This window comes from Oryctolagus cuniculus, chromosome 9, assembly GCF_051225735.1.
Source record: "Oryctolagus cuniculus isolate XC-2025 breed Fujian yellow rabbit chromosome 9, ASM5122573v1, whole genome shotgun sequence".
Lineage (NCBI taxonomy): Eukaryota > Metazoa > Chordata > Mammalia > Lagomorpha > Leporidae > Oryctolagus > Oryctolagus cuniculus.
This window is the reverse complement of record NC_142875.1, coordinates 135,824,118-135,849,542: the sequence shown is the minus strand read 5'-3', so window position 1 is coordinate 135,849,542 and position 25,425 is coordinate 135,824,118. Positions and strand designations below refer to the sequence as shown.

At 48.7% G+C, this 25,425-nt stretch overlaps 1 protein-coding gene across 12 annotated transcripts in view; it reads left to right on the top strand.

Annotated features, from left to right (window-relative positions):
• Positions 1-25,425, top strand: part of NELL2 (neural EGFL like 2) — a 391,818-nt gene that overhangs the window by 302,015 nt on the left and 64,378 nt on the right. For all 12 annotated transcript variants that reach the window (XM_070049719.2, XM_070049717.2, XM_070049716.2 and 9 more), the window contains 2 exons: positions 5,094-5,216; positions 7,643-7,738. In XM_070049719.2, the coding sequence (XP_069905820.1) occupies positions 5,094-5,216; positions 7,643-7,738 (219 nt within the window). The remainder of the gene's footprint in view (positions 1-5,093; positions 5,217-7,642; positions 7,739-25,425) is intronic.

Sequence of the window (25,425 nt, the reverse complement as noted above, 5' to 3'; positions counted from 1 at the left end):
CAAGTAATCTCTATTTTCTGTAAATCAGAAGGTGAGAGATCAGAATTCAACATCTGATCAAGTGTGGAGATCTACGATCTGAACATGCATGGGAAAGAGCTGGTCTACAGAAATGAGAGGAGATGAGCAACCCTGTCCTACAGTCAGCTGTCTTGCTGCATGCGAGTCCGACGCTGTCATTTAAGATCCTCAAGAATGGTTTACAGCTCTCCTGTGGGCTTCCTTGCTCCAAGACCCAGCCAGTCTTAACACTGTTCTCAGGCTTCTAGGAATAGAATATTAGTTAAGCTACGAGGTCTGGTCACTGTGTTTAAGTCCTATCCAGCCACAATCGAAGAGGGGATTTAGTCACATGAAATTTGTTCCCAGGTGCTCATTCACGATCAGAGCACGTGAAGCGGCTTTCTTTGTGAAACTAACCGTGGTGTACCCCTACCTGCTGTTCCCCCATGTGCCCTTATCTGGACAGGAGGGTGGAAGACACACGCGGGCACTGCCGTCCTGTGCCTGGGGAGGTCATTCTGTTTGCAGAAGCAGAGACCAGCACTGAAGCTGTAGCCCTGGACTGGGGATATCACTCTGGAGTGAGAAACAGAATCACCCAGGAGCAGAGGTCATGGCTGTGGCTCCCATCACCTTGTGGGAAACCTGGGTGAGTCCCTGGTTCCTGGCTTGAGCCCCATCTTAGGCCTGGCTATTACGCACATTCAGGGGAGTGAACCAGCAGATGGAAGCTCTGTATTGTAGTCTTAAAACATACATAAATATAATATTTTTAAAAACTTGGGACACGTGTGCTGGCTGTCTGTAATGGGGGCTGGGGGAGTGATGCGGAGCAAGGCGTCGATGGCACCTGAGACACGTGTGCTGGCACTCTCCATGTGTGCCGGCTGTCTCTCTGCTGCACAGACATACTGTGATGGTCGTCACCTGGGGTTACGTGTTCTTAGTGCTTCCGAGTGAGGGATTTCCCCCCCATTTTCCCTTTCATTTATTTTAAATTCAGATTCATAATACAAAGAACAATTGAATTGTGACTAAAATACCCATGTGCTGACGTGTAATGAGGAAGAGTTAGAGCAGCATTTGGTTCCATGTCAGCCAGGACTTGCATTGCCTCATCACGCAGACGACACAGTCCTGAGGATGTGAAAGCAGGATTGCGACCTCGGAACTGAAGATCTGCGTGTCCGTCCTTCAGTCTTCCACCCACTCATCCTCACAGTCTGACATGCTGGTCTCCAACCCCGAAACATAATACAGGTTTAAATTTTATCTCAGCCCCCTTGTTTAATATAACCTATTACATCTGGTAATGTTGCAGGGACACTAAAAATAGAGAGGCCCTGGGGGATGAGGCAGAAGGAGAGAGTTTCGGGACGGATCCCCCGGGTACAGAGCAGTCCTGGTTCTTTACTGAGGCAGTATTGCAGATGGCATGATTTTTGCTACTTTTGTGTTTTTTCCTGTGAAGGACCCTCACAGAAAAGTTAATTCTTCAGTGAGATTATGGCTTTTCTAAATTTAGGCTTCTCCCAGGGTCCTGGTTTACTTCAGTCAGTAATTATGGGGGTAGCCATGACCTACAGTCTTTGAAGTAGTATGGAAAAATTTGAAGTGACAGTATAAAGGAACTGCTATTTTCTGTTTTGAAAATATGACTGTGTGACTTAATTAATGCTTTGAATATCCACATTCAAACAGAACACACCCCACTGAAATCACTGTAAAATAGCTCAGTTTCAGTTAGCTGCTTGTTCACTTCTGTTCTACATTTTAACAAATTGGGATTGGCTGGAATGATGGCAGACGTAGTTCCTACCTTGCTAGGCTTATTAATTTAATCATTTATTCAAGGAACAGTCCTTGGATGTTGAAATTAAATACAAAGAAAAATGCAGAGTTCTTGACTGAAAGCGACACAATCCCAGAGTGGAGGATGGAGAACCAAGGAGTAGGCAGTGCACTGTGGTTCTTGGGAGCAGAGGGAGACGTGAGACATGGAATCTCTGTGTGGTCTTGATGGTGGTAAGGGTTTTCCAGGGTGTCCGTGGGCACACAGCAAGAAGGCAGGCCCAAGGGCACGTGATGACTTGAGCTTCGTGGAATGGCATCAACTGGGTGCCAAATGAATCGTGTTAGGCCCTTGCTCCGCCCAGTCTAAGAGGAAGAGAGAACTGAGTGAAAACAGCACCCGATTGGCAGCTGTCTGTGAAGGGCCCCCAGCTGTCCATGTAGATGCACAGATTCACTTCGGCAGTTGGAGTTGCCTGGGAGGGAACTGGACGCAGGTGTGCACTGTGCAGTGTGGAGTGATTTTGCTGCAGGCTGCAGAGTGCAGAGGTAGGCCACCCATGCTGGTCCTCGTGAGCTGCTCTGATGAACTGAGCATAGCACCAGCCAGGAGGCCTTGTGCGACCCGGAGGTTTTTCTCAGCCACCAGTAAACATGAACTTGTAAGAAGCAGGAAGTGTTCTGATTCTGGATAGAAAGGGCGGAGTTTTGTATAATTGTGGGTGATTCAGCTGGATATCATTATATCCCTTCCTGCATTTCTAAAATCATAGTGATTGAAATCTCATTCTCCTATGGGGGACTATTGGGAATAATCTCTAGGGATTTTATTACAAGCTGTGGTTAAAACTGTCATAACTTTTCTTATGTAGCACAAGACATATAATAGTAAATCTTTATTTTTCAAAAATAAAGCACAGGGAATTCTGTTTTACTAGTTGAGGCAAGTGACTTTGGTCTAATTTCAGCTGTTATATGCCAAAGGCAATATGATTGAAAATTACAGCTACGTTACATTTTAATGTTTGGAATATAAGGAATTCTGAAGTGAGAAGCAAGCATTCCTTTTCTCTGTGATGGTTCCTGTCTTATGGAGTTAATGCTTGACCACTGCGTGTTTAACTTTAGGCATAAGTCACATTTACGTAAGAAGCCAAGTGATGGATAGTGCACTCGAGGGAGTGAGACGCCGAGTGGGTCTGTGTGCACTCCTCACACAGCTCAGCCAGACTTGCTGTAGATGTGCTTACATTCCCATGCACAGTTAGTTGAGCACCGAGCCAGCACTCTGGTGTCACCGTGTCCCTGTGAGTGTGGAAAGTCTCCCTAGCGCTCTGTCCCACCATCGGCTGACCTTCACAGTGGTGGTAAGGACGCTTGCGTTGCCTGTCCACAGGAGTGCTGGGTGGACCAGATGGTTTCAGTGCCTTCAGAAGTAGAAGTTGCAGGCAGTGAAAGGAGGTATCGTGTGTTGGCTGTATACTTTAAGGTATACAGGTACATTAGGTATAATATGAAAGCAATTTTGCCTTGTTTAATAGACACGATACTTTGTTTGCAGAGAGAGGGAGTTTATAAGAGGTCACCTGTGCCCCCGGTTGTTTGTGTCAGTGCCTTGTGCCTGCAAGGATGGGCGCAAGTGTCACCTGCAGAGCACAGACTCCCCGACCTCAGCTCCAGTATCGTGCAGGCCATGACTCGGGGGGCAGTGCGTTTCACATCCTCGTCGGTTGCCTTTCACATGCCACAGGGAAATGAGGTGGCAGACTGGTTTCATGGAAATGACCCCAGGTGAGCCGTCAGCTGTGTCGGGCTGACTCTGGCCTCTCCTCGTGAGAGCTCAAGCCCATGCATGCTTCCGCTGCCCTTCTACTCTGTCCTGCCGTGAGGCCTCTGATCCACACCCTCCCCCTCCACGCGTGTAGATCTGTGAACTGTATCCAGGGAAGAATGTAGGGCTTCAAAACCGGAGGTTGTCCTCAGCCTCAGTGTGTGTGTGGCTAGAGGAGGTTGTCCTCAGCCTCAGTGTGTGTATGGTGGAGGTTGTCCTCAGCCTCAGTGTGTGTGTGGCGGAGGTTGTCCTCAGCCTCAGTGTGTGTGTGGCGGAGGTTGTCCTCAGCCTCAGTGTGTATGTGGTGGAGGTTGTCCTCAGCCTCAGTGTGTGTGTGTGTGGTGGAGGTTGTCCTCAGCCTCAGTGTGTGTGTGGCTAGAGGAGGTTGTCCTCAGCCTCAGTGTGTGTGTGGTGGAGGTTGTCCTCAGCCTCAGTGTGTGTGTGTGGCGGAGGTTGTCCTCAGCCTCAGTGTGTGTGTGTGGCTAGAGGAGGTTGTCCTCAGCCTCAGTGTGTGTGTGTGGTGGAGGTTGTCCTCAGCCTCAGTGTGTGTGTGGCGGAGGTTGTCCTCAGCCTCAGTGTGTGTGTGGTGGAGGTTGTCCTCAGCCTCAGTGTGTGTGTGTGTGGTGGAGGTTGTCCTCAGCCTCAGTGTGTGTGTGGCTAGAGGAGGTTGTCCTCAGCCTCAGTGTGTGTGTGGCGGAGGTTGTCCTCAGCCTCAGTGTGTGTGTGTGGTGGAGGTTGTCCTCAGCCTCAGTGTGTGTGTGTGGCTAGAGGAGGTTGTCCTCAGCCTCAGTGTGTGTGTGGCTAGAGGAGGTTGTCCTCAGCCTCAGTGTGTGTGTGTGACTAGAGGAGGTTGTCCTCAGCCTCAGTGTGTGTGTGACTAGAGGAGGTTGTCCCCAGCCTCAGTGTGTGTGTGGTGGAGGTTGTTCTCAGCCTCAGTGTGTGTGTGGTGGAGGTTGTTCTCAGCCTCAGTGTGTGTGTGGTGGAGGTTGTCCCCAGCCTCAGTGTGTGTGTGTGGCTAGAGGAGGTTGTCCTCAGCCTCAGTGTGTGTGTGTGGTGGAGGTTGTCCCCAGCCTCAGTGTATGTGTGTGGCTAGAGGAGGTTGTCCTCAGCCTGAGTGTGTGTGTGGCTAGAGGAGGTTGTCCTCAGTCTCAGTGTGTGTGTGTGGCTAGAGGAGGTTGTCCTCAGCCTCAGTGTGTGTGTGGCTGGAGGAGGTTGTCCTCAGCCTCAGTGTGTGTGTGGCGGAGGTTGTCCTCAGCCTCAGTGTGTGTGTGGCTAGAGGAGGTTGTCCTCAGCCTCAGTGTGTGTGTGTGGCTGGAGGAGGTTGTCCTCAGCCTCAGTGTGTGTGTGTGGTGGAGGTTGTCCCCAGCCTCAGTGTGTGTGTGGTGGAGGTTGTCCTCAGCCTCAGTGTGTGTGGCTGGAGGAGCTGCTGCCATAGCTCTGCCTGACAGTGCTGCGTTCCTCGTTTCAGAGCACGACGAGTGTGCCACAGGTCAGCACGACTGCGATGACAACGCCTTGTGCTTCAACACCGTGGGAGGACACAACTGTGTCTGCAAGCCTGGCTACGTGGGCAACGGAACCACGTGCAAAGGTAAAAGCTGGAATGCCAGCAGCTCCGCCCACGGGGAGCTGGCCTGCCGCTCCTGGTCTCGCGCACGCCTGGCTCTCCCCAGTGCCGAAGCAGCCAGCGGTGCAGCTCCTCTGCCTCAAGCCGCTTAGCTCCGCTGCAGTGGCGTCTGGCAGACTACACCTGTGGCACACCCTGCGCCTGCCCGGGTAGACTGCTCCTTGAAGAGCTTCACCTTGAGTGTTTGATGGCCCGACACCAAGCGCACTCACACTGTTCCCGCTATGACTTTGGATATTCCGTTTCTTCGAAACTCTCTCTGTATCCTGTTTTCCAGTCTCCCAGCTCCTGATGTGTCTTTTTTGAGCCCAGACGTTTATGCATCATGACAACTGTTTTTTGGGGCAGCGCCATCAGTCCAATCCACTATGAAATACTCCACTTTAATTAGTCTGAACGCTTGCTCTTCTGCTCTCTCGAGAGCTGCGGTGAATGACCGGGTCTCTGCACGTGGCTTCCTGCTTTACCTGGTTACCAGTCCCCACTGACCACTCTTGCCGCTGCCCATTGCCTTCAGGCTTTCATATCCTTGGGTGGCAACCCCGGCTGCAGGCCACCACCATCTGACAGTCCACGTTTCGACCGTCGCGGTCTTCCCTTCAGCACATCCAGGAAATAGGTGACTCCCGTGGGGGAGAATTCACATTCCCTGTTACTTCATTTGGAGTTGAGTGAGTGAGTGCATTGTGGTGCTGTGCCTTCCAGAGGCGGTTGTCAGTGGGTGCCTCATGAGCGCGCATCTCAGGCCTGGTCTGTGACAAATGGTTGGCATCGGAGACGGGCAGGCTGGCAGAGTCCGTGGTTCTCCAAATGGTAGAAACCCTCAGTGCATGCTGTAAAGAGGGACTCACTCGTTATGGGGTCCAAATCCCCAAGATTGGCTTAGAAGAGCCGTACAGGTTCTGAGAAAAGACAAAGGTTTGTAGTCTGCAGTGTCATGCAACGAAACCCTCAGCACTCTGCAAAGCACCTGGTGTCCTGTGTGTCCAGCTTAGTGTTTTATCTCGAGGCCTACAGCATCCCTCTCTTCTCCATGATTCCTGTGTGGTGTGAAGAATGAGGTTTGCAGCATGAGGACCTGAGATCACAGCCCTGTGCACACGTGGTCCTCGGAGGGAAGGGAGCCTTCAGGTGTCTGTGACTCCCTCGGAAGGCGGGACTGCAGGTCGCCTGGATGGAGTCTCCCAGGTCCGTGTGTGTCTCAGTGGGAATGGATGGAAGCTGCAGGCTGTCCCTCACTGAGGTCAGTGCTGATGGGCAGTCTGCGACCTTGCCCATGGCCTGAAGCCATGCACACAGCCAGGCGCTGCTCCCTTTCTTGGTGTGAGGTCCAAATGCTGCGTGTCTGCAAATCTTTGCTGGTTGCATGGTTTTTTTTGTTTTGTTTTTGTGTGTGTGTGTGTGTGTGTGTTTTGTTTTTTTGTTTTGTTTTGTTTTGTTTTGTTTTGCCTAGGGTGAAAGCATACTTGGGACCTGGGACCAATAAAGCCGAATGGCCTGTTCAGTCCTGTTCCTTTAGCTGAGCATATTTCATAATCCACATCTTGGCGCCTGGAGAAAGTGTGTCCTGGCGGCCTACAGGAAGCACAGGCAGGAGGCTAGCACGGAATCTCTGGCTGTGACTGAACAGGCTGGCCAGGCTCATTCCCCACAGACTCTGCAGGCTGCAGGAGGGCCTCAGAACCTCACAAGCTGAAGGCAGCTGCAGGAAAAGCAGGATTGTACCTCGCCCTTCGAGTTTCCTCTCCTTCTCTCTGGTCTTCTTTGAAGGCAGCCCAGTCCCCAAATCACCCCTGCTCCCGTCCCTTCACTCCCAGACTCTGTCCAGTACCACCGGCTCTGCCGTGACTTTCCTTGACCCTGGCCCTGACCCATCCTGGCAGAGCAGCTCAAGGCACCATGGAGACCACTCAGCAAATGCCCCTGCTAGGGGATGCAGCACCAGGACTGCCATATTTTGACCCTCGGGCCAGAGTGTTGAGCATCAGAGCCTCCCAGGATTCAATCATTTCCTCCCCAGGTCTCTCCTCCACGGGGGGCTTTATGCCATCCAGGGTGACTGCCGTCTGTCAGGTTTCCCTTCCACTGAGATTGCTCCAGTGAGGTGCAGGCTCAACATCCGTGTGATTCCCGTTGTGTAAGGAAGCACACAGTGTTCACAGAAACTTCACTGGTGTAACTGGTCAAGTTAAGTCTTTGACATTGGAAAGAGTACTGTTTTACAGATTGTGTAGATGTTTCTTCCATATATGGAAATATATGAATATGAAATTCTAATACCTTTTATAGTTTCATGTCCACATAGCCAACGACATACAGAAAAACTGGGTTTGGAGTTTATTGAACGACTGACTCCTAAGCACTCAAGTCGGGTGTCTGAATTGTTTCAGCATTTTGCAAAGACGGCTGTCGAAACGGAGGAGCCTGCATCGCAGCTAACGTGTGTGCCTGCCCCCAGGGCTTCACCGGACCCCGCTGTGAAACAGGTAAGAGTCCCCTCTGTGTCCTAGAGAGCAGATGTGTGCGGCATATATGCAGGAATCCGTGATGGAGTCATGTTCCAGGGCTCAGCAGTAGAGGCTGATAACGAGGAGGTAGAGGAGGCCAGCAGGCAGATCCCCTGGGCAGCTCCCCATGGTCGCTCTAAGGAGACTATGCGTATTACAGCCAGAGGCAGCTGGAACTTTCCAGAAGGTTGTGGTATTGCCCAGGGTTTGATGGCTTCCTAAGTCATTTTACTCACTTGAGCCCATTTCTGCTGGAATCAATGGCTGTATTAAAGCAGAGTTCAAGTTCATGGCCAACTCAAGTCCCAGGACACCTGCCTCCTGCCTCTGCATTTGCCATTCAGGAGTCTCCAGTCCTTGGCACAGAAAGTATGCAGAGTTTCCTAGTCCTGATGACACCTCCCGTGCGCCCGTTCTTCCTGCTGTATAGAAACCTGAAAGACATTGAAAACAATATACGATATGCATATAGTTACAGACACCAAAATTAGTACTTTGTTAAATGAAAAGTATACCTTGGGAATAAAAAATAAAGTGTTCTGAGCATTAAATCCTAATTAACATTGTTTGGGTGCTAGCTCTTTCACTGTTATGTAAGTGGGTCCAGTAGCTGGCCACCCGTGAGTCTGGCTGTCTTCGTTTAGAGGAAGGCCGCTGCCCTGAGGGCTGGTGGTCCTGCCACATGTCGTAAACGGTGATACACACCTGTACGTGCGGGCACGTAGCCTCCACTCCTCCTTCAGAGCCACCTGCTTCACACAGACACGGCTGGGTCAGGACATCAGGCAGCACACATTCTGCTCCATGAGGGAAGTGGGCTTCCGCTGAATCGACGCCTCCTGGTGCACAGGGAGGGATGCTCAGAGGACACTTGTGTCACTCACGCATCCCTTTCTCAGGGCCTCTGAGTGATCTCAACGGTCCCTGAGAGAAAATGTGGGGTCAGTTCTTAAATTAGCAGTTCCCCAAGCACACTGTGCATGGGAGTCATCTTTAGAGCTTGCTAACTTGTTAGAAATTCAGATTTTTGGTAATTAACTGTCATGACCATAAGATACACTGGACCAAAGTCAGGACATCTAATCCAGTGGCCCTCTAGTATCTCTTTTTTATCTGAAAGTCATAAACCATTTCCACCCTCTGCTTCACTCTCCAAACGCCTGCAATGGTCTGGCTGGGCCAAGCTGGAGCCAGTAGCCAAGAACTTCTGGATCTCCCAGGTGAATGCAGGGGTTCAAGTACTTGAACCATCTCCCACTGCCTTCCCAGGCATATTAGCAGGGAGCTAGATTAGAAGTGGAGCAGCTGGAACTTCAGCCAGAATGCTTATGGGATGCTGTCATCACAGGCACCAGTTTAACCTGCTGTGTCACAACACTGGTCCCAAAGGGCATGTTTTAAAACACGGTAATAAGGCCTTTAGAGAGGTGGCCCCAGCTCACTCACGCAGCTTCTCCCCACCCTGTTACCCCCCCAGACGCTGATCGCACAAGGGCACAGGTCTGATTGCTCACCTGGGTCTCCTGAAGCCTGCACCTTGTTGGGTGTTGCACAGGTGTTTGGTGAATGAAAGGACACCAGCATGAGCAGTTCACTGATGTGGACAGCAGTGGAGTGCCCGTACCCGTGTTTGCTGCAATCTTTGAGTGTTTCTTTAAGGAGGCCTTCTACGAACACTGATCCTGTTCCCTCATGTGGCAGGGGAGGTACATAAGGCCCAGGGAGGGGAAGAGATGTACAGTTTCACCTGCCAGATGATCCTGGTGTCTTCCTGGTGGAGGCTGGTGAAGGCTTAGGGGAGCGTGAGGATTGGGAGGATTTCCAAGTGTAGGAATGGCCTGGGCCCACCCTGCTGCAGTTGGCTGCTCTCTGATAATGTAGATGAGGCTGACGCATGGCCCTCACGGCCATGATCCAGGTCTCAGAATGGGGCCCCGGAGCATGAAGCCGTGGGACTGACTTGGGTTTCAGGAGACTCCCGTAACATGTGTGGCATTGCCAGGTCTTGCTGCCAAGGGGCAGCACGTTCTCCCCTGAACCCCTCTGTCAGTTTCTTAGTGGGGATGGCAGAATCCATTGGCCATCTGCACAGAAGGACTGCGTGTGCTTTTTACTGAGCGAAGCTAATTTTCCATGGACTTATTTCTTAGCCGCTGTTTAAAATCACCCACACGTATAGTATAATTTCATTTTTAATTAAACATCCTAGTATTCCAACAGGTGTTTAATGGGGGTTGATCAGGATGGTATTTCTTGGATGACTCAATGAAATGTTTTAGAAATCTGTGTGCTGAGGTTCAGCAGCTCTGTCCCTGCCACATTGTATTTACTGCAGAACGGTTAAACCTCAGCACACATGTGTCTGATGATCTAATTAATATGCAAAGCTAGCTCATTATACTAAAAGCACATCTCTTAGTAATGATTTAAAACAATTCTAAAATATGGGACAGTCTCCTGTAAGCAACTGCTGACTTAAATTAAAATGTCTGTAACTGGTGAAAAGTTGGTATCAAGTGGTAAAGTTGAAGGAAATATGCTACAGTATCAAAAAGGAAATCAGACATTTTGGTGATAAATGGTGTTTTTTTTCCCCTTGTGTATAAAATAATGGGTTTCTTAGCCTCAGATCAAAATATAAGATGAGAATTTAATTACCAGTAGTGAATAGTTAAATGACTAAATTTCAGTTGCATTCCTAAGTGTTTTTGCAGATTTTTAGTATTTGTAGCCTCAGAAAGGCAAAGTCAAGCATAAAGCACATGAGTGGTGTTTTACTGCAAAACTGATTTCAAATGGATTGAAGGTGGTTGGTTAAAAACATTTATTTTATGTATTGATATATATATGTATATGAATATTAGTTATTATATGTAGTAAATCCTTTTAACACAAGGTTATTTTGCTAGCAATACGTGGAGTTAGCTTTTATTGTTAATATCAGATCTGCCGAGTTCCGTGGCATGGCTGGATTAGCATGTTTCTCAGCATGGAAGCTGTATATTGATTTAATTTCATGACCACTTAGCTTTCTTTAAGGCATGGCTTTCAAAAGCTTTCACAAATTTAATCATTTTATATAGGAAGATGGAAAATACTTAGAAGCAAGAGAAAATATTGAAAACATGTATAACATTGCATACCTTTTCTTACCAAAATGATGCACTGTGAAATTTTGTGACCAAAACGTGTGTCTTTTTGTGTGAGAAGAGAATTTGAGTAGAAACTTAGAGATAACTTGATAAATGCAGTGAAAAGAATAAATTTACAACCTTGGTTTTTCCCAGCGAGATGATCCTTTTTTCGTTATCATCTTGAATGCATTCTTCTGGGTCTCTCACGTGGGTGGAGGGGCCCAAGGACCTGGGCTGTCTTCTGCTGCTTTCCTGGGCGCATTAGCAGGGAGCTGGATCGGAGGTGGAGCAGCCGAAACCGGAACCGGTGCCCGTATGGGATGCAGGCGCTGCAGGCAACTTTACCTGATACGGCACAGCATCGGCCTCTCAGGGTTTCTTGACTCACTCATAAACCAGATTTAACTATGAATTTACTACAGTTCAGTGGTTTGAAAAGTTTAATTTATAATTTGCTATTATGTTTACTTATCAGTTGAGTATTTTAGTTCTAATGCAAATCTTTAACAATGTGCTGTGAAAATCTGTCTTTATACATTCAAAAAGTAGAATTTCTCAGTGTTCACTCTTCCTGGTCTCTTGGGGTAATTGGAGAACCTCTCATTTGTGTGTCATAGGCCACCTGATTAACAGTAGGAATGAGGGCTTATCAGGGACTTCCGAGGGGCAAGGGAGCTTGAGCTACTGAAGAGAAGGTGAAAAAGAGGAAAACCCAGGTGGAATTATTAGGGAATTTGGATAAGATCTTCCTTGTTGCTTTAACTATCGATACATTTTTTTCAGTGGGTCACTCTGGTATTATAACCTGTACTGTGCCTTAGATTTCTAGAATCTGTATTCCTCCTTACTTGTTTTTATTTGAAACAAGCCAGATGAAGTCACTTTCTACCACTTGGTGAATACCTCATGAGTATTGCAAACAAGCGGTGTGTGTGTGCGTAGAGCATGTCGTGGAAAGCAGAGCTCCGTCGTCTCTTCTGAGCTGCTGGGTTTTCTCTGTCCCTCGTTTGTAGCGGAGGTTGGTGCCCGTGTCCTCCTTGTACAGTGCTTCCTCCAGGACGGCCTGCTTCTCCTCAGTAACGGGCTTGCTCGTGGAGGTCTGTGGTTGTCGGAGTCCACATCTTCCAGACGAAATCTCGCTTCCTTTGGGGACCCCCGTACGTTACCTGGGGATGTTCTGTAATTTTCTCACTCGTGAACTCTAAGTATGTTCCATATGTTCATCAGCTGCCATCAGAGGGAGGGTGGAGTGGGTCCAGGCCCTGTGCTAGGGAGACATCAGCAAGGTGGAGAGGTGAGCAGCTCTCTGGGTCATCTCCGCTGTTGCCAGGTGCACACAGAATGCAGCGTCTCCTTTACACCCCCCCTTGTCTTGCTGCTTGCAGTCCGCACCTCCTCTGCCTCCATTATTTCTCAGGGACCTCCTCTGCCTCCGGTGCTCTCTGCCAGTGCAAGCTCTCGGCCACGGTCAGAGGAGGGCTGGAGGACGTTCCCACACTGAGGCCAGTTCTTTGTCAGCCACCGGAACAATTTCCATTACATTCTGGGCCTCCCAGTTTGACTTGTGAGCCATTGAAAACACAGGATTTTTTCACTTACTGCTTTTAGAATCCCCTGGTCTCCAAACGCGTGGTCTCAGAGTGGGTCTGGGTTTGGACGTGCTTGCATTTGTCTTGCGTGGGACTCATGTCTCTGCCTGGTCTAGGAAGACACCCAGGTACTGTCTGCTTGAACACTGCATCTTTCCCACCGTCTCGTTCTTTCCTTCTGGACTTTGTCCTGGGATACTCGCATGTTGGCCTTGACTCTTGTGTTTCTTCACTTGCCGTGTTTTCCATCTCTTGTTCTCTCAGTGCCATGCCTGAACTGATGTCTTCATATTGACCCTGTCTTTGATCTAGCATTTTGATTAGGTTCATCAGTGAATTTCCTTTTACTCTGAATAGTGTGTTTTTCATTTCTGGATGCTTCTGTACCAAGAATTTTGTTTTCCTTAGTTCTTACTCTTTCCTTGTGGTTTTGATCCGTTCTTTTATGTCTACCAGTTCTATATGTCTTTGCATCACACCATGAATGTTATCGTGTTGCCGCACTACCTGAAGTTTGACGGGCCCTCAGTCTGCCTTCCTTAAACGTGGTGTCACGGCCTGTATGTGTTTGGTCCTTTTGTGTCTGACACATTCTTCTTTAAGGCTTTTCCTGGGAAGCTTCTGCAGGTGTAATGGAGAATCGTAATCCGTGATTTGTGTAAATTCATTTGCTAAATGGCTTATTTCACCACTCTGTGAAGGCAAACATGATTTTCGTCTCATTCAACCACAGGCAAAAGTGATGTCTCCTTCCAGTCACCAGTGCCAGTGGACATTTTATCTCTGCATGTGTGTCTGTGTTTCTGCATTTACACAGAGGTCAGCCCTGTAAGGATCCTATTCATGCTGAGGTCCTGGACCCCCAGGAAGACCGGGGGTCTGCGCTGCCCACCGCTGTCAGTGTCGTCTTATGCCACATAGGAAATTGCATATTTTAGTGAATTCATTTGCTACGTTAATGCTGTATTTCCCAGCTGTATGCATAGAAAGAATTTTAGGTTAAGCGCTTCTCAGCTTTCCTGGATTTGGAGAGATTAATCAGCTGCTCTAGTATCAGTCTGATTTTCCTGATGCTTAGTGACTCCTGAGAGCGGTGAGTCTGCAGACTGGGAGGAGACACTCTAGGAGGGAGACTGAGAATAGGTGGATGCAGGAGGAGGAGATGGTGGTGGAGCAGGGGGCCAGTGTGTGCACTGGAGTGCACTCAGCATCCCCACTGAGGGAGGGCGCGCTCCAGCAGGGCCCTGGGCCATGGTGACGTGTGATGCTTCTGCAAGAAGCCACTAAGACTTCCAGCCGAAACCCCGTATCAGCCCGTTTCATGCCGGGATAAATGAGTCTCCATCAAACTCCCACTGAGATTTGAGAGAATGAAGGAGATTCTAGGGAAACATTTTAAGATTTAAACCAAAATGTGGTATACAAGAATCTAGTCAAATTGCAAAAATTAATAAATAAAAAAGGAGGGACAGGGAAATTAAGGGGGGGGGGGAGTATGGCTATCTTCCTAGACCCGTACCTATGAAATGCATGCAGTCTGTTCTCTTTGTATCAATAAAAATTTTATAAAGTAGGCCGGCGCCGCGGCTCACTAGGCTAATCCTCCGCCTAGCGGCGCCGGCACACCGGGTTCTAGTCCCGGTCGGGGCGCCGGATTCTGTCCCGGTTGCCCCTCTTCCAGGCCAGCCCTCTGCTGTGGCCAGGGAGTGCAGTGGAGGATGGCCCAGGTGCTTGGGCCCTGCACCCCATGGGAGACCAGGAAAAGCACCTGGCTCCTGGCTCCTGCCATCGGATCAGCGCGGTGCGCCGGCCGCAGCGCGCCGGCCGCGGCGGCCATTGGAGGGTGAACCAACGGCAAAGGAAGACCTTTCTCTCTGTCTCTCTCTCTCTCTGTCCACTCTGCCTGTCAAAAAAAAAAAAATTTATAAAGTAACAAACAAAGAAAATTGCCCATGTGAGGGTTGAGTCATCATGACCAAGTTCGTAGATGGAGTATAGCCAATATGACAAAAGGCAGTGAGGATTCAGTTATTGCTGCAGGTGCCTCCTACCATTGAGCTTGTGCCGCTTCTGTCCGTGTCTTACTTTCACATCCTCAGTTCTGCTCTCTTCCATCATTGACACACTTACTGTGGCCTTTCCTCTTGCCTTTTAGCTTTCGTATTTTCCTTTTTTAAATTAATAAATTAGTTTGTTTGAGAGGTGGAGACACAGAGACAGAATGAGCTCCCATCCGCTGGTTCACTCCGCCAGTGCCCACAGTAGCCAGGGTTCTGTCAAGGCTGAAATGGGAAGCCGAGAACTCGGTGCAGGTCTCCAACATGGTGCATCACAGCCGTTTCTCAGAGTGGGTGTTAGCAGGAAGCTGGATTCGGGCGGAGCCGGGGCTGGAGTCCAGGCACTCCGACGTGGGATGCCAAGTGTCTTTAAGTGGCCTCTTGAGGCCCAGGCCAAATGCTTGCCCCTCTTTTTTGTCCTTTCCTCCTTCACCCCGTTCCTTCCCGGTGGAGTATGGGTTCCTTGGAGAATAGAGGTGCTGCCAACAATTTTGCGGTTTTCTTATGGTGTCACATCATGTTTTATGTATTGTAGGCAGTTAGTGGATGTTAATAAAAGGGAAATACATTCTTGTGCTGGGGTGAGAAAAACCCATTACACCAGACTGAAGAAACCCACTTGAGCAGTTTTCATGGTCTGCTTGGCTACTGATTGCATCTTCAGTGTGAGCCAAGTATGTAATGTGCTGGCTCTGGGAGAAGATGCAGAGTTAGCTAGTGGCAGTAGGCACAGAATGTGGAAAGCAGTCTAAGCACCAGGCAGCTGCATTCTCCCCCTCAGTCCGTGGTAGCATGTGTGACTTACTCTGGGCCAGTGGCTCTTAGAGGCTATTGGCAAATGGGAGTGTGATCAGGTAGCAGCTTTGGGAACATGCCAGCCCTGGCAGACATAAGGTGGGCGAAAGCTGTGTGTTAAATTAGGTTGTGGGCCGGAGAGCAGGCTGGGGTTGGAAGCTGTGCTCACACCCAGGGAGCCAAGCCAGACGTGGATTAGGACCAGCTTACTCTGTGTTGCCGTGGTGGGCTCACCCCTCGGCCCTGTGCCAACCCTCTCCAGGAGTCACCACCAGAAGAGGAAGCTGAGGCTCAAAAGGGAAGCCATGTCCTCTGAACAGCCGGGAAGGTGGCACATCGGGAATCATGCCCAGGGCTGGCGTGTTAACATAATCTGTTTTCTGCTCCGGCGTGTAACATGATAAAGCGATCTGATCCCTGTAAGGTGATGGAATAAAGGCCTTTGAAATGCGGTGTGGGGGCCTCGCTCTCCACATGCCCCATCTTCTGAGCTCCTGCGCGCACGGGAGTGCGTGATGTGTGTGAAGGTGCAGAGCGAAGCCGCCCAGCACCTGTGTCTCCCGAGGTTCAATGCCTGCCTGCGTGAGTGCCTAGTCTAACCACAGGGAGAGAATGGCTGGCCACAAAAATAACTGCAGTACCTGCTAAGTGACTGTTGAGTGAGGGCGCAAATGTCCTGTGACACAGACACCCCACAGGAAAGTTCCCAGTCCCGGCAGCTGTGACTCAGCCCTGACGAGGAGCCAGGAGCACGCGGCCGAGTGGAGGTGTGGAGGGCACCTCTCCAGGGTGAGATGGGCTCTCCCTGCCGGTCTCAGCACTCAAGGCCGGAGCTGATTGCGACGTGGAGGAAGCGTGGACCTGGACCTCTACTTTAATAAACATTTAACTAAACAGCTGAAAGGAACTTTCTGGTATGTGTAGCCTTTTAAGATGTAGATCTCTTTATAAATGATGGGTGTTCTAATTTGCCTTGAACAGTCTGCAAAATATAAAGTACCCTATCACACAAGGATTTTTTTGTGTGTGTCTGCAGATTTTTGAAAGGCCCATCTGTGGTCTTTAAATCAACCTTGCCTTTGTACAATCTTACCTTTACTACAAAGCCAAGCACCTTTTTACTACCTGTTACCAGTATCTAAAAAAAATGTTTCATCAAGGAAAATGACATCAGTTGACTGCAACTGTGTCTGTTTGTTTTTCCTTAGAAGTCGATCTAATTGTAGACATGACAATTTGTGATTCATAATGATCTGGTTTTGAACATTTATGACATAAATAAATTAAAACACAGATGCCCGTAAATAGTCCCAGATTTTGCAGGAATCAAGAATAAGGCACGTATTTCAGCCTTCCTGAGTTTCTGTCCAGTGGGTGCTGGCCAGGGTCTCTCCAGAAATCACCCGTCTTCATTGCAGACCAGAGTGCACCGAATCAGCTTCACAGGTAATTTTGCACTCAGTACTAGGGAGAGGCAATATTTGGTGTCTACCGTCTGTGAGATTGAAAATCAACTAAGTTTATCCTGTGCAGGAGCCAAGCGGGAGAGAATTACTAGATTTTTTTGGATCATTAGTAAATATTCATTCTGCATTATCTGGAATCAAGTCTTTCTGAAAACAGTTTACACTGTTGACACACAAAGAGGAGGGAGCAGTTTGTCTTCAGGAGTGTGCTTCACGTCCTGTGGGCCCTGACGTTAGCCTCTACCCGTCCCTTGGCAGGGCTCTTGGAGATCAGTTATGTTCTTAGTCAAGATGTGCATTGTGGGCAGCTCTCTGGATGTCTCTGCAGCGTTTGGGGTGGTGAATCAGGTTCTTCCACCGAGCCCTTTGGTCTGGCTTCCTGCTTCCTGCAGGCTCCGTTGCCACAGCCCCTGCACAGCAGGTGTTTTTCTTACATAGAATGTTTCATTCAGAGTTTTGGAGAAAAAGCGAAGTACACAGCTCTCACACTGAGGAGCCACGAGTTCAACACAGGACTGGGAGCAAGACCACATCCAGGATGCTGAGGCCAATGGGAATCGAAGAGGAACAGAGCTGAGGCCGAGCGCTGGAATGGAACAGGCTCCCGCCCCTGTGGAGGGCTCTGGCGGCTGCGTGGTGCCCAGTGAGGCGGAGGAGCTGGTCAAGCCGAGGAGATTCTGTTTCTGCCTGCTTTGAGACAGGCTCTGGGAGCAACCCCCAGGATGTGCCCCCTGGCCACCTGCGTGGATGACATCTGCAGCACTGATCCGTGTTGGAAACGTCTTTTTCTAGAGGGGCCTGTGGCCACACCCCTGCACAGGACTCCTCTTCCCAGCCACTCAAAGCCCTTCCTTCTCCCACTCTTCTCCTCACCTGGGGACTTTGCCTTCGACATGCAGGTCCCTGTCTGTCTGCCTGTCTCCCTCCCCCTCGGGCCCATCATCTTTCCCTCCTGCAGGCATCACGTCTCACGCCCGAACACGCCCTGGAAATGCTCTCTAAACCGTGCCCGTGTCCTCTCCAATAGGCAGTTACTCTGTTGAGCAGCTGTCTTTTGCTGTTTTAAATTTCTGGACAAAGCAGCTGTTCATGGTTGAAAACTTGCCGTCTGCCGAACACTGTGGTGACAGATTCATAACTGTTCACTTGTTTCAGTCACAGTAACCGTCTGAGTGGGGCTGTAAATTATCCCCATGACCTTTTAGAAACCCAGGCTTAGTGAGGCTAAATAATGTGCCGAAGGTCCCACAGCAGGTGTAATGTAGAGTCTGTGACCAGGCAGCAGACCTTCTTTCCTGAAGTCCTGCTTAATCTGTCCAGCCGGAGTACTCACGCCTTCCCATCAGCTCGCACGTGTGTGTCAGTCAATGGTATTCCACCCCCTCAAATGACCGTGTGTTGTTACAGTCTGAAAACACAAAAACATTGTCTTAAACTCTATGCAGCCTGAGACAATGCTTTGTGGGAGTCATTCCAGTAATTTGTAGAATGGTTTATATAATTAAAATGTAATACAGGTTCTATATATATATATATATATATATATATATATATATATGAAAGCACTAATACTATGAAATTAATATGAAGGCTGCTTGAAATTTTCACTGCAAAACACAAGGTTTATTGCCTAATCAGGCCGTCCTCTAGTAAGTCATGGACCAGGCCTGCCTGATAGACAGCATACACCAGTGGCAGTCACAGGGATTTTAAAATGCGATGTGTCATATTTTCTGATGGGTGATTTGGCTGTTACAACCAAGAAGCCACTGCTGGAAAACAGAGGTGTTCATAGTTGACCGGGAAGCCTCCATAAGCATTAAAATATAGCACTCACCTGAGTCAAAAATTTGCCTACTGTCTTACAGGGAACGAGAATGAATCAGTGATCATAAAGGGGGTTGTGATGTGTGTGGTATAAATTGTAGGGTATTGGGTGGCACCGCTGTGACCCAGTAGGGACGAGTGGAAAGGGTGAAGCGGGTGAGACTAAAACAGGACATCCCTGATTCAACTCACTGGGATAAGCCTTCGGTATAAAATGGGGTGGAACAAGTAGGCAATTTCTCTACAGTTTCTGTTAGGAAAATTCGATAGACATTCTAGTGAAGACCTCTTGATTTGCTTTGTTGTTGGGAACAAAACCAAGACTTCTCCTTAGAGCAACTTTCAGCAAGTCTTGCTTCAAATACAGTCTCTCGGTGCTCGGAAACCCTGCCTTGGGCAGACTTCTTCATTGTGCTGTTTGAATTGAAGTGCTGTGAAAGGAGTGTTGTGGTGCTCGGCGGTTCTTTTCCCCCTGCATGGACTGTGTAAAGGTTTGATAACAGGACCCCTCCCAGTGCTGATGAGCAGTAAGTGAGCTAGTCCATGTACGATGCTGAGTGCCGGACCCACCCACCTACTAAGTGCTAAATAAATGGTAAGTTATTTTGCTAAAAACAGCATTACTAAAATGAGCCAGCAGAAGGGGCAGTCGGTTAGATGTTCGGGGCTGGGGTGGGAGGAGCAGGGGCTGTGGGCTGACAGGTGCGGTTCCTGTTGGGTGTGCCGAGATGTGCTGCAGGTAGTTGTGCATGTTGTAAGCAGGGTGAAGGTAGTGAACCCCCGTCATCATGTGCCTAAGTACAGTTAAAATCACACTTTGTGTTTATTCTGTCACAGTACAAAGAAAGCATATAGATGACAGCTGTCATGCAGCTTTAGGCCTGTCTTGAAGTCTCTGTGTGCTGGTCTTGCGCTTGCAAGGAAACACACACACGCATACACACACACATACACACACGTGCACTTACAGATCTAACTCACTGCCCACAGCATCACACTTCTGCTGTCCTGTGGCATCAAAGGAAGGTCCTTGAGGGGTGGCCCCGCCCTCCACAGTGTCCAGAAGGGGTGAAGCTTGCTGGCCTCGGAGGAGCTTCCTGTAAAAGATGCCCACGGCTTCAGCAGTGAAGCCACCCTGGATCCAGCCCTGATGACTCGGCATGCCCCGGAGAGCAGGCTGGGGCTCCAGCACTCTGAAGCTGTCTCAGCCTCAGTGCCTGAAAGTCTCCAGCAGGGTTGCCCGCGTGTGTCATTTTCCATGTCAGCATCGAAATACATACCAACACTTGCAGCCTCTCCAAAATGGCTTACCTTCAGTGGAAAGGTTTCTCTGATTCATCAGTATACTGGTGCCCATCCCGGTGGCTCCTCAAGTGATATGCAATAGCTGAGGCAAGCTGTGCCCAGAGAGGACTCTCCCCTGAAAATACTCCCAGTACTTGATGGTTTCTAGAAAAGCTAGAGTTGTTAAGTAAGCCTAGCTCTTTGTTACCTTGTAATTACTGAAGAATAAAATCTGTCATCTATCCCTACTTGAAACATAGAATTAGGCTGACTCCAGAATTCTTTTTAACTCTGTGATTCTGTGACTCCTACACATGCAGTATTATTAGACATGCAGAAAACTTGCACCATCTCCATCAGTCCCCGGAGATGCATAGGACATAATACCCGTGTTAGGGCCTGGCGTCACAGCGCAGCAGGTTAAACTGCCGCCTGCGATGCCAGCATCCCGTAGAGGGGCTGTTTCAAGTCCAGGCTGCTCGGCTTGCAGTGTAGCTCCCTGCAGATGCTCCTGGGAAAGCAGCACAACATGGCCCAAGTGCTGGGTCCCTGTCACCCACGTGGGAGACCCGGATGGAGTTCCGGGTTCCTGGCTTTGGCCTGGCCCAGCCCCAGCTGTTGGTGACCAATTGGAGAGTGAACCACTCCCGCTCCTACTTCCTCTCCCACTAACTCTCCCTCTCTCCCTCTCCACCCCCTCCCTTCCCCTGTCTCTCCCATTCTCTGTCTTTTTTTTTTTCCCTCTCTCTGTAACTCTGTCTTTCAAATAAATAAGTAAAAATGTCTGTGTTAACACTTTCCTAACGTATGCATTTAATGAATTTAAGTAATTATTTAACCTGATTGCTTTTAAGATGCTACTATTCCTCAGTAATAATCATAACAATTATATTCAATCTCATTTCATCCTGACCAGTGTAACTATGGATACATGTTGATAGCTGAGACATCACGTCAGCGTCTCCCCCAGCAGCTGGTGTTGGCTGAGGGACAGGCGCGTGGAGCTGCTGCACACGTAGTCCTTTCACACATGTGCTGAGCGGTGGTGTCGTGTGGGCCGCTGTTCTGTGCACGGGAAGTGCGGCAGGGAAGGTGGTTAGGCAGCACCCCCAGGTCCCTCGCGGTGTAACCCTTGTGTCTCAGTGAAGTGCTGGTGTGCTCAGAGCCGAGTGGGCAAGGGTGAGCAACTGCAGAGTTTCTACCTCTGCATTTGCTGTGGCAACCCCATGAGAACATTCTATCATCTGAGTTTTACAAGAGAATAGATGCCATATGCTATGTTCAGGACAAGTTAATACTGTGAAGTTCCTTATAATAATAGTTGTTTAGTAATTTGTTATAATCGCTTCAAATTGTCTTATTAGAAATGCAGGAGTGGGGCCGGCGCTGTGGTGCACTAGGTTAATCCACCTGTGGTGCCAGCATCCCATATGGCGCCGGTTCTAGTCCCGGTTGCTCCTCTTCCAGTCCAGCTCTCTGCTGTGGCCTGGGATAGCTGTGGAGGATGGCCCAAGTGCTTGGGCCCCTGCACCCCCATGAGAGACTGGGAAGAAGCACCTGGCTCCTGGATTTGGATCAGCACAGCTTCAGCTGTTGCAGCCAATGTGGGGGTGAACCAATGGAAGGAAGACCTTTCTCTCTGTCTCTCTCTCTCACTGTCTTAACTCTGCCTGTCAAAAAAAAAAAAAAAAGTCAGGAATGGTGCTGTGCCCATGGTACTGGCATCCCATATGGGTGCCAGTTCTTGTCTCGGCTGCTTCTCTTCTGATCCAGCACTCTGCTTATGGCCTGGGAAATCAGTAGAAGATGAACCAAGTACTTGGGCCCCTGCACATCTGTGGGAGACCTGGAAGAAGCTCCTTGCTCCTGGCTTCGGATCAGCCAAGCTCCAGCTGTTGTTACCATTTGGGGAGTGAACCAGGGGATAGAAGACCTTTCTCTGTTTCTCCCTCTAACTCTGCCTCTCAAATAAATAAAATCTTACAAAAAAGAACAATAAGAGGTATACCTGTATTGGAAAATGTCATTAATGACATTTAACAAGGATATATGTGGTATATGACATGTGATATACATGATGTGACACATGAGGTACATGACATATGAATGGCATTCACATGATATGTGACATGCATGCAATTTACTTATGAGGTGCATATTATATGTGGCATATACATGATATACGCATGCAATATATTTTTGTATAACATTCATGAGATGTATAGAATTTCTATGACAGTACATCAAACATGGAGCCCATGTGACATAGGTCAAATATTAGACACCTGAAACATACATGAGACACATAATCTATGATACATGCTTGAAGCATGTTATATATGTGTGGCATGTATACGTAGCCCACAGTGCAATATGTGTGATGCATGAGATACTTGGGCGGTATATGACAACTGTATGTATAGATGGCCACTGTTCAGATTCCATTGCTTTCCCATAGTCACTAGGGCAGTATTTTTCAGTTAGAGGTGACTTTCTCTCAACAGAACATATGCAATTTCTAGAGACATTTGGGGGGTTGCAATAGGGGAGGGCATGCTGGTGGTATCCTGTGGCTAGATGCCAAGAATGCTACGTATCATACCTACTGCACAGACAAGCAAGAAGGATGCGGGGCTGTAGTTTAGAAACCATGTCTCAGTTGTAACTGCTATTCACTGTTGGGTGTGCAGACTCCAGGTCTTTGTTGCAGCCATCACACGGCAAAGTGGATGACCATGTACACACACAGTACTTCAAAGACTAAGAGGGACAGTGGAGTTAAAAGTTTGTCTTGGCACAGAACGTTTTGAAATCCATACCTGTTTTGTTCATAATACCCTTGCATTACCCTGTGACTTGGTGTTTCTGCCTAGAACAAGTTGGAGATCATTCAATCACTTTATTTAGTTCCAGCTCATTCTTGAGCATTGTAGAACATTCTCTCTGAATGTGCAGTATGTATGTATGTATGTATGTATTTTTTGACAGGCAGAGTGGACAGTGAGAGAGAGAGAGAAAGGTCTTCCTTTTGCTGTTGGTTCACCCTCTAATGGCCACCGCAGCTGGCGCACTGTGGCCGGCGCATCACACTGATCCGAAGCCAGGAGTCCTCCACTGCACTCCTGGGCCATAGCAGAGAGCTGGCCTAGAAGAGGGGCAACCAGGACAGAATCCGGTGTCCTGACTGGGACTAGAACCTGGTGTGCCGGCGCCGCAGACGGAGGATTAGCCTGTTGAGCCGTGGCGCCAGCCGCATGTGCGGTATTTAATAACTTGGTGTTTTCACTCTTTTCACATGGTTGCCCTGGACCTCTTGCACATGCATTTTGTACTTGTGTGAAAGCATTTCTGTAAGACCATTTTCTAGAAGTGAAATTGCAAAGTCAAACTATCAATTCCGTGCAAACCCTCAAGAAAAGACATAGCCAAGTTACCTTCCACTGTCTTTGAGAATGACAAGAGTATGGTTTCTAGATTATTTATTCATATATTTATTTTTATTTGAAAGGGAGAGACAGAAAGATAGCTTCCATCTGCTGGCTCACTTCCCAAATGACCACAACAGCCACAGCTGGACCAGGTGGAAGCCAAGAGCCAGTAATTCTAGCTGGGACTTCCACTTGTGTGGCAAGAACCAAGTGTTTAGGCCATCCTCCACTGCATTCCCATGGACATCCGCAGGGAGCTGGATCAGAAGCAAAGCACCTTGGGCTCAAAGCAGACTCCTCTTTGGCATGCCAGCGTGGCACGCAGCAGCTTTACCTGCGGGCAGTGTTTTCATCTTCATGGATGTGTTTTAATAAAAAGGAATTTAACATAATGAATAAATTGTTCTTGATTTCTGGAGTGTTTAGACACACAAACTCACAAAAACCCATCAGGCTACACTAAAGAGCATAGTCATTGTCATTAAGAAGCAGCACGTGGTGGCCGTGGGCAACGGCACTGCCTGGAGTGACCGCACAGCTGATGTGCCGTGGTCTGCACTGGGTGGGAGGCTTGCCACAGAGCTAATGGGTTCTGGCTGCCCTGTTAGTGCCACCTGTCTTCACCTGGCTGCCTGTACTGTAGTAACAGCAGCTGTCCACAGGAGTTATGACAGAGGAGAAATAAAGCTTAGAACAAGTTGTCCACTGAGACCATTGAACAAAAAGCATGAACAAATGGATTGGACTAAAAATGAAACTGCTGAACCATGAATGAAATAATCCCTTTCTCCTAACCTTCCCCAGCGAAAATACCTATGTCTATGGAAGGCCCAGGTAGGTAACACTGGAATTAGGCTTACCCACTACTTCTCATAGAAAGTTGAAAGAACTGGTTGTATGTCATGGTGGAGTCGTGGGTGTGGCCTGTTGTGTAACAGCAAACCTTAAGGAATCTCTTTGTCACAGGCTGTACATCTTACAGAGGGGCTGGGCTGGCCTGTCCTGCATGGGCAGATGCTGTGTCCATAGCATGAGGGAGGGTGGAGGCTCACTTACAGAGGGGCTGGGCTGGCCTGTCCTGCATGGGCAGATGCTGTGTCCATAGCATGAGGGAGGGTGGAGGCTCACTCTCCACACGGAGCTCACATCTGGGGAAGGGAAGCATACAACCAAGTCCATCACATCATTATTTCACTGCTTCTGTGGTAACAGTCGAGGTGCAATGGAAAGGTGCGGCAGGATACCTTCTGGCAATGACGGGGGGGGGGGGGGGCGGTCCAGATGGTGGAACCATGTCACTTGTGCCTTTGAACCCCTCCAGCATTGTGTGACACGGGGCAATCGGTACGTTTCCTACTGCCGACCTTTCCTGGAATTCAGCTCCCCTGTAGACTGAAAGCTTCATAAAGAAAGGTCGTACTGTAGTGAGCTTTGTCTGCTGATGAATAGTTGGCACAGTTCATGACACTCAACAGATCCGTAGTCAGTAGTCTCAGTCTTTGGTGCATTTGCTTACTAAGTCGTCAGGGCCTGAGATGGCTATTCTGAGACCCCAGCGGCTGTAATGGCCCCGGGGCACTCCTGATCTCTGCTGTTAGGATCACCTTCTGATGTGGAGTGTGGAGGAGAACCCAGACAGCATCTATGTGAACCACTCATGCAGAGCATGAAGTACTGCGCAGAAAATCAACAAGACCACTGTGACAGACTGTGAGCATGAGTAGTCCCAGAAATCATTTGGGAATGTTTTATTTTTTTGGTTTTATTTGCATTAATTTCTTAATTTTCAAAAAAGTTTTAACAACCACATGAAAATTGTTCACATTCATAGATGTGATGTTTCAGTGCAGGTGTACGTTGTATAAAGTCTGTTCAGGATGAATGTATCTACTTCTCGAACATTTAGCACTTTTTATGGTGAAAATATCCTGGATCATATCTTGTTTTTTTGGTTCTTGTTTGGTTGTTTTAGAAAGAAGTATACGGCACATTAGCATTATCCGTGATCACACTGCACTGACATAGACCCCACTCTTACTCCCGCTGAGCTGAATCTTAGTGCCACTTAATCAGCCTTTCCCCTCTC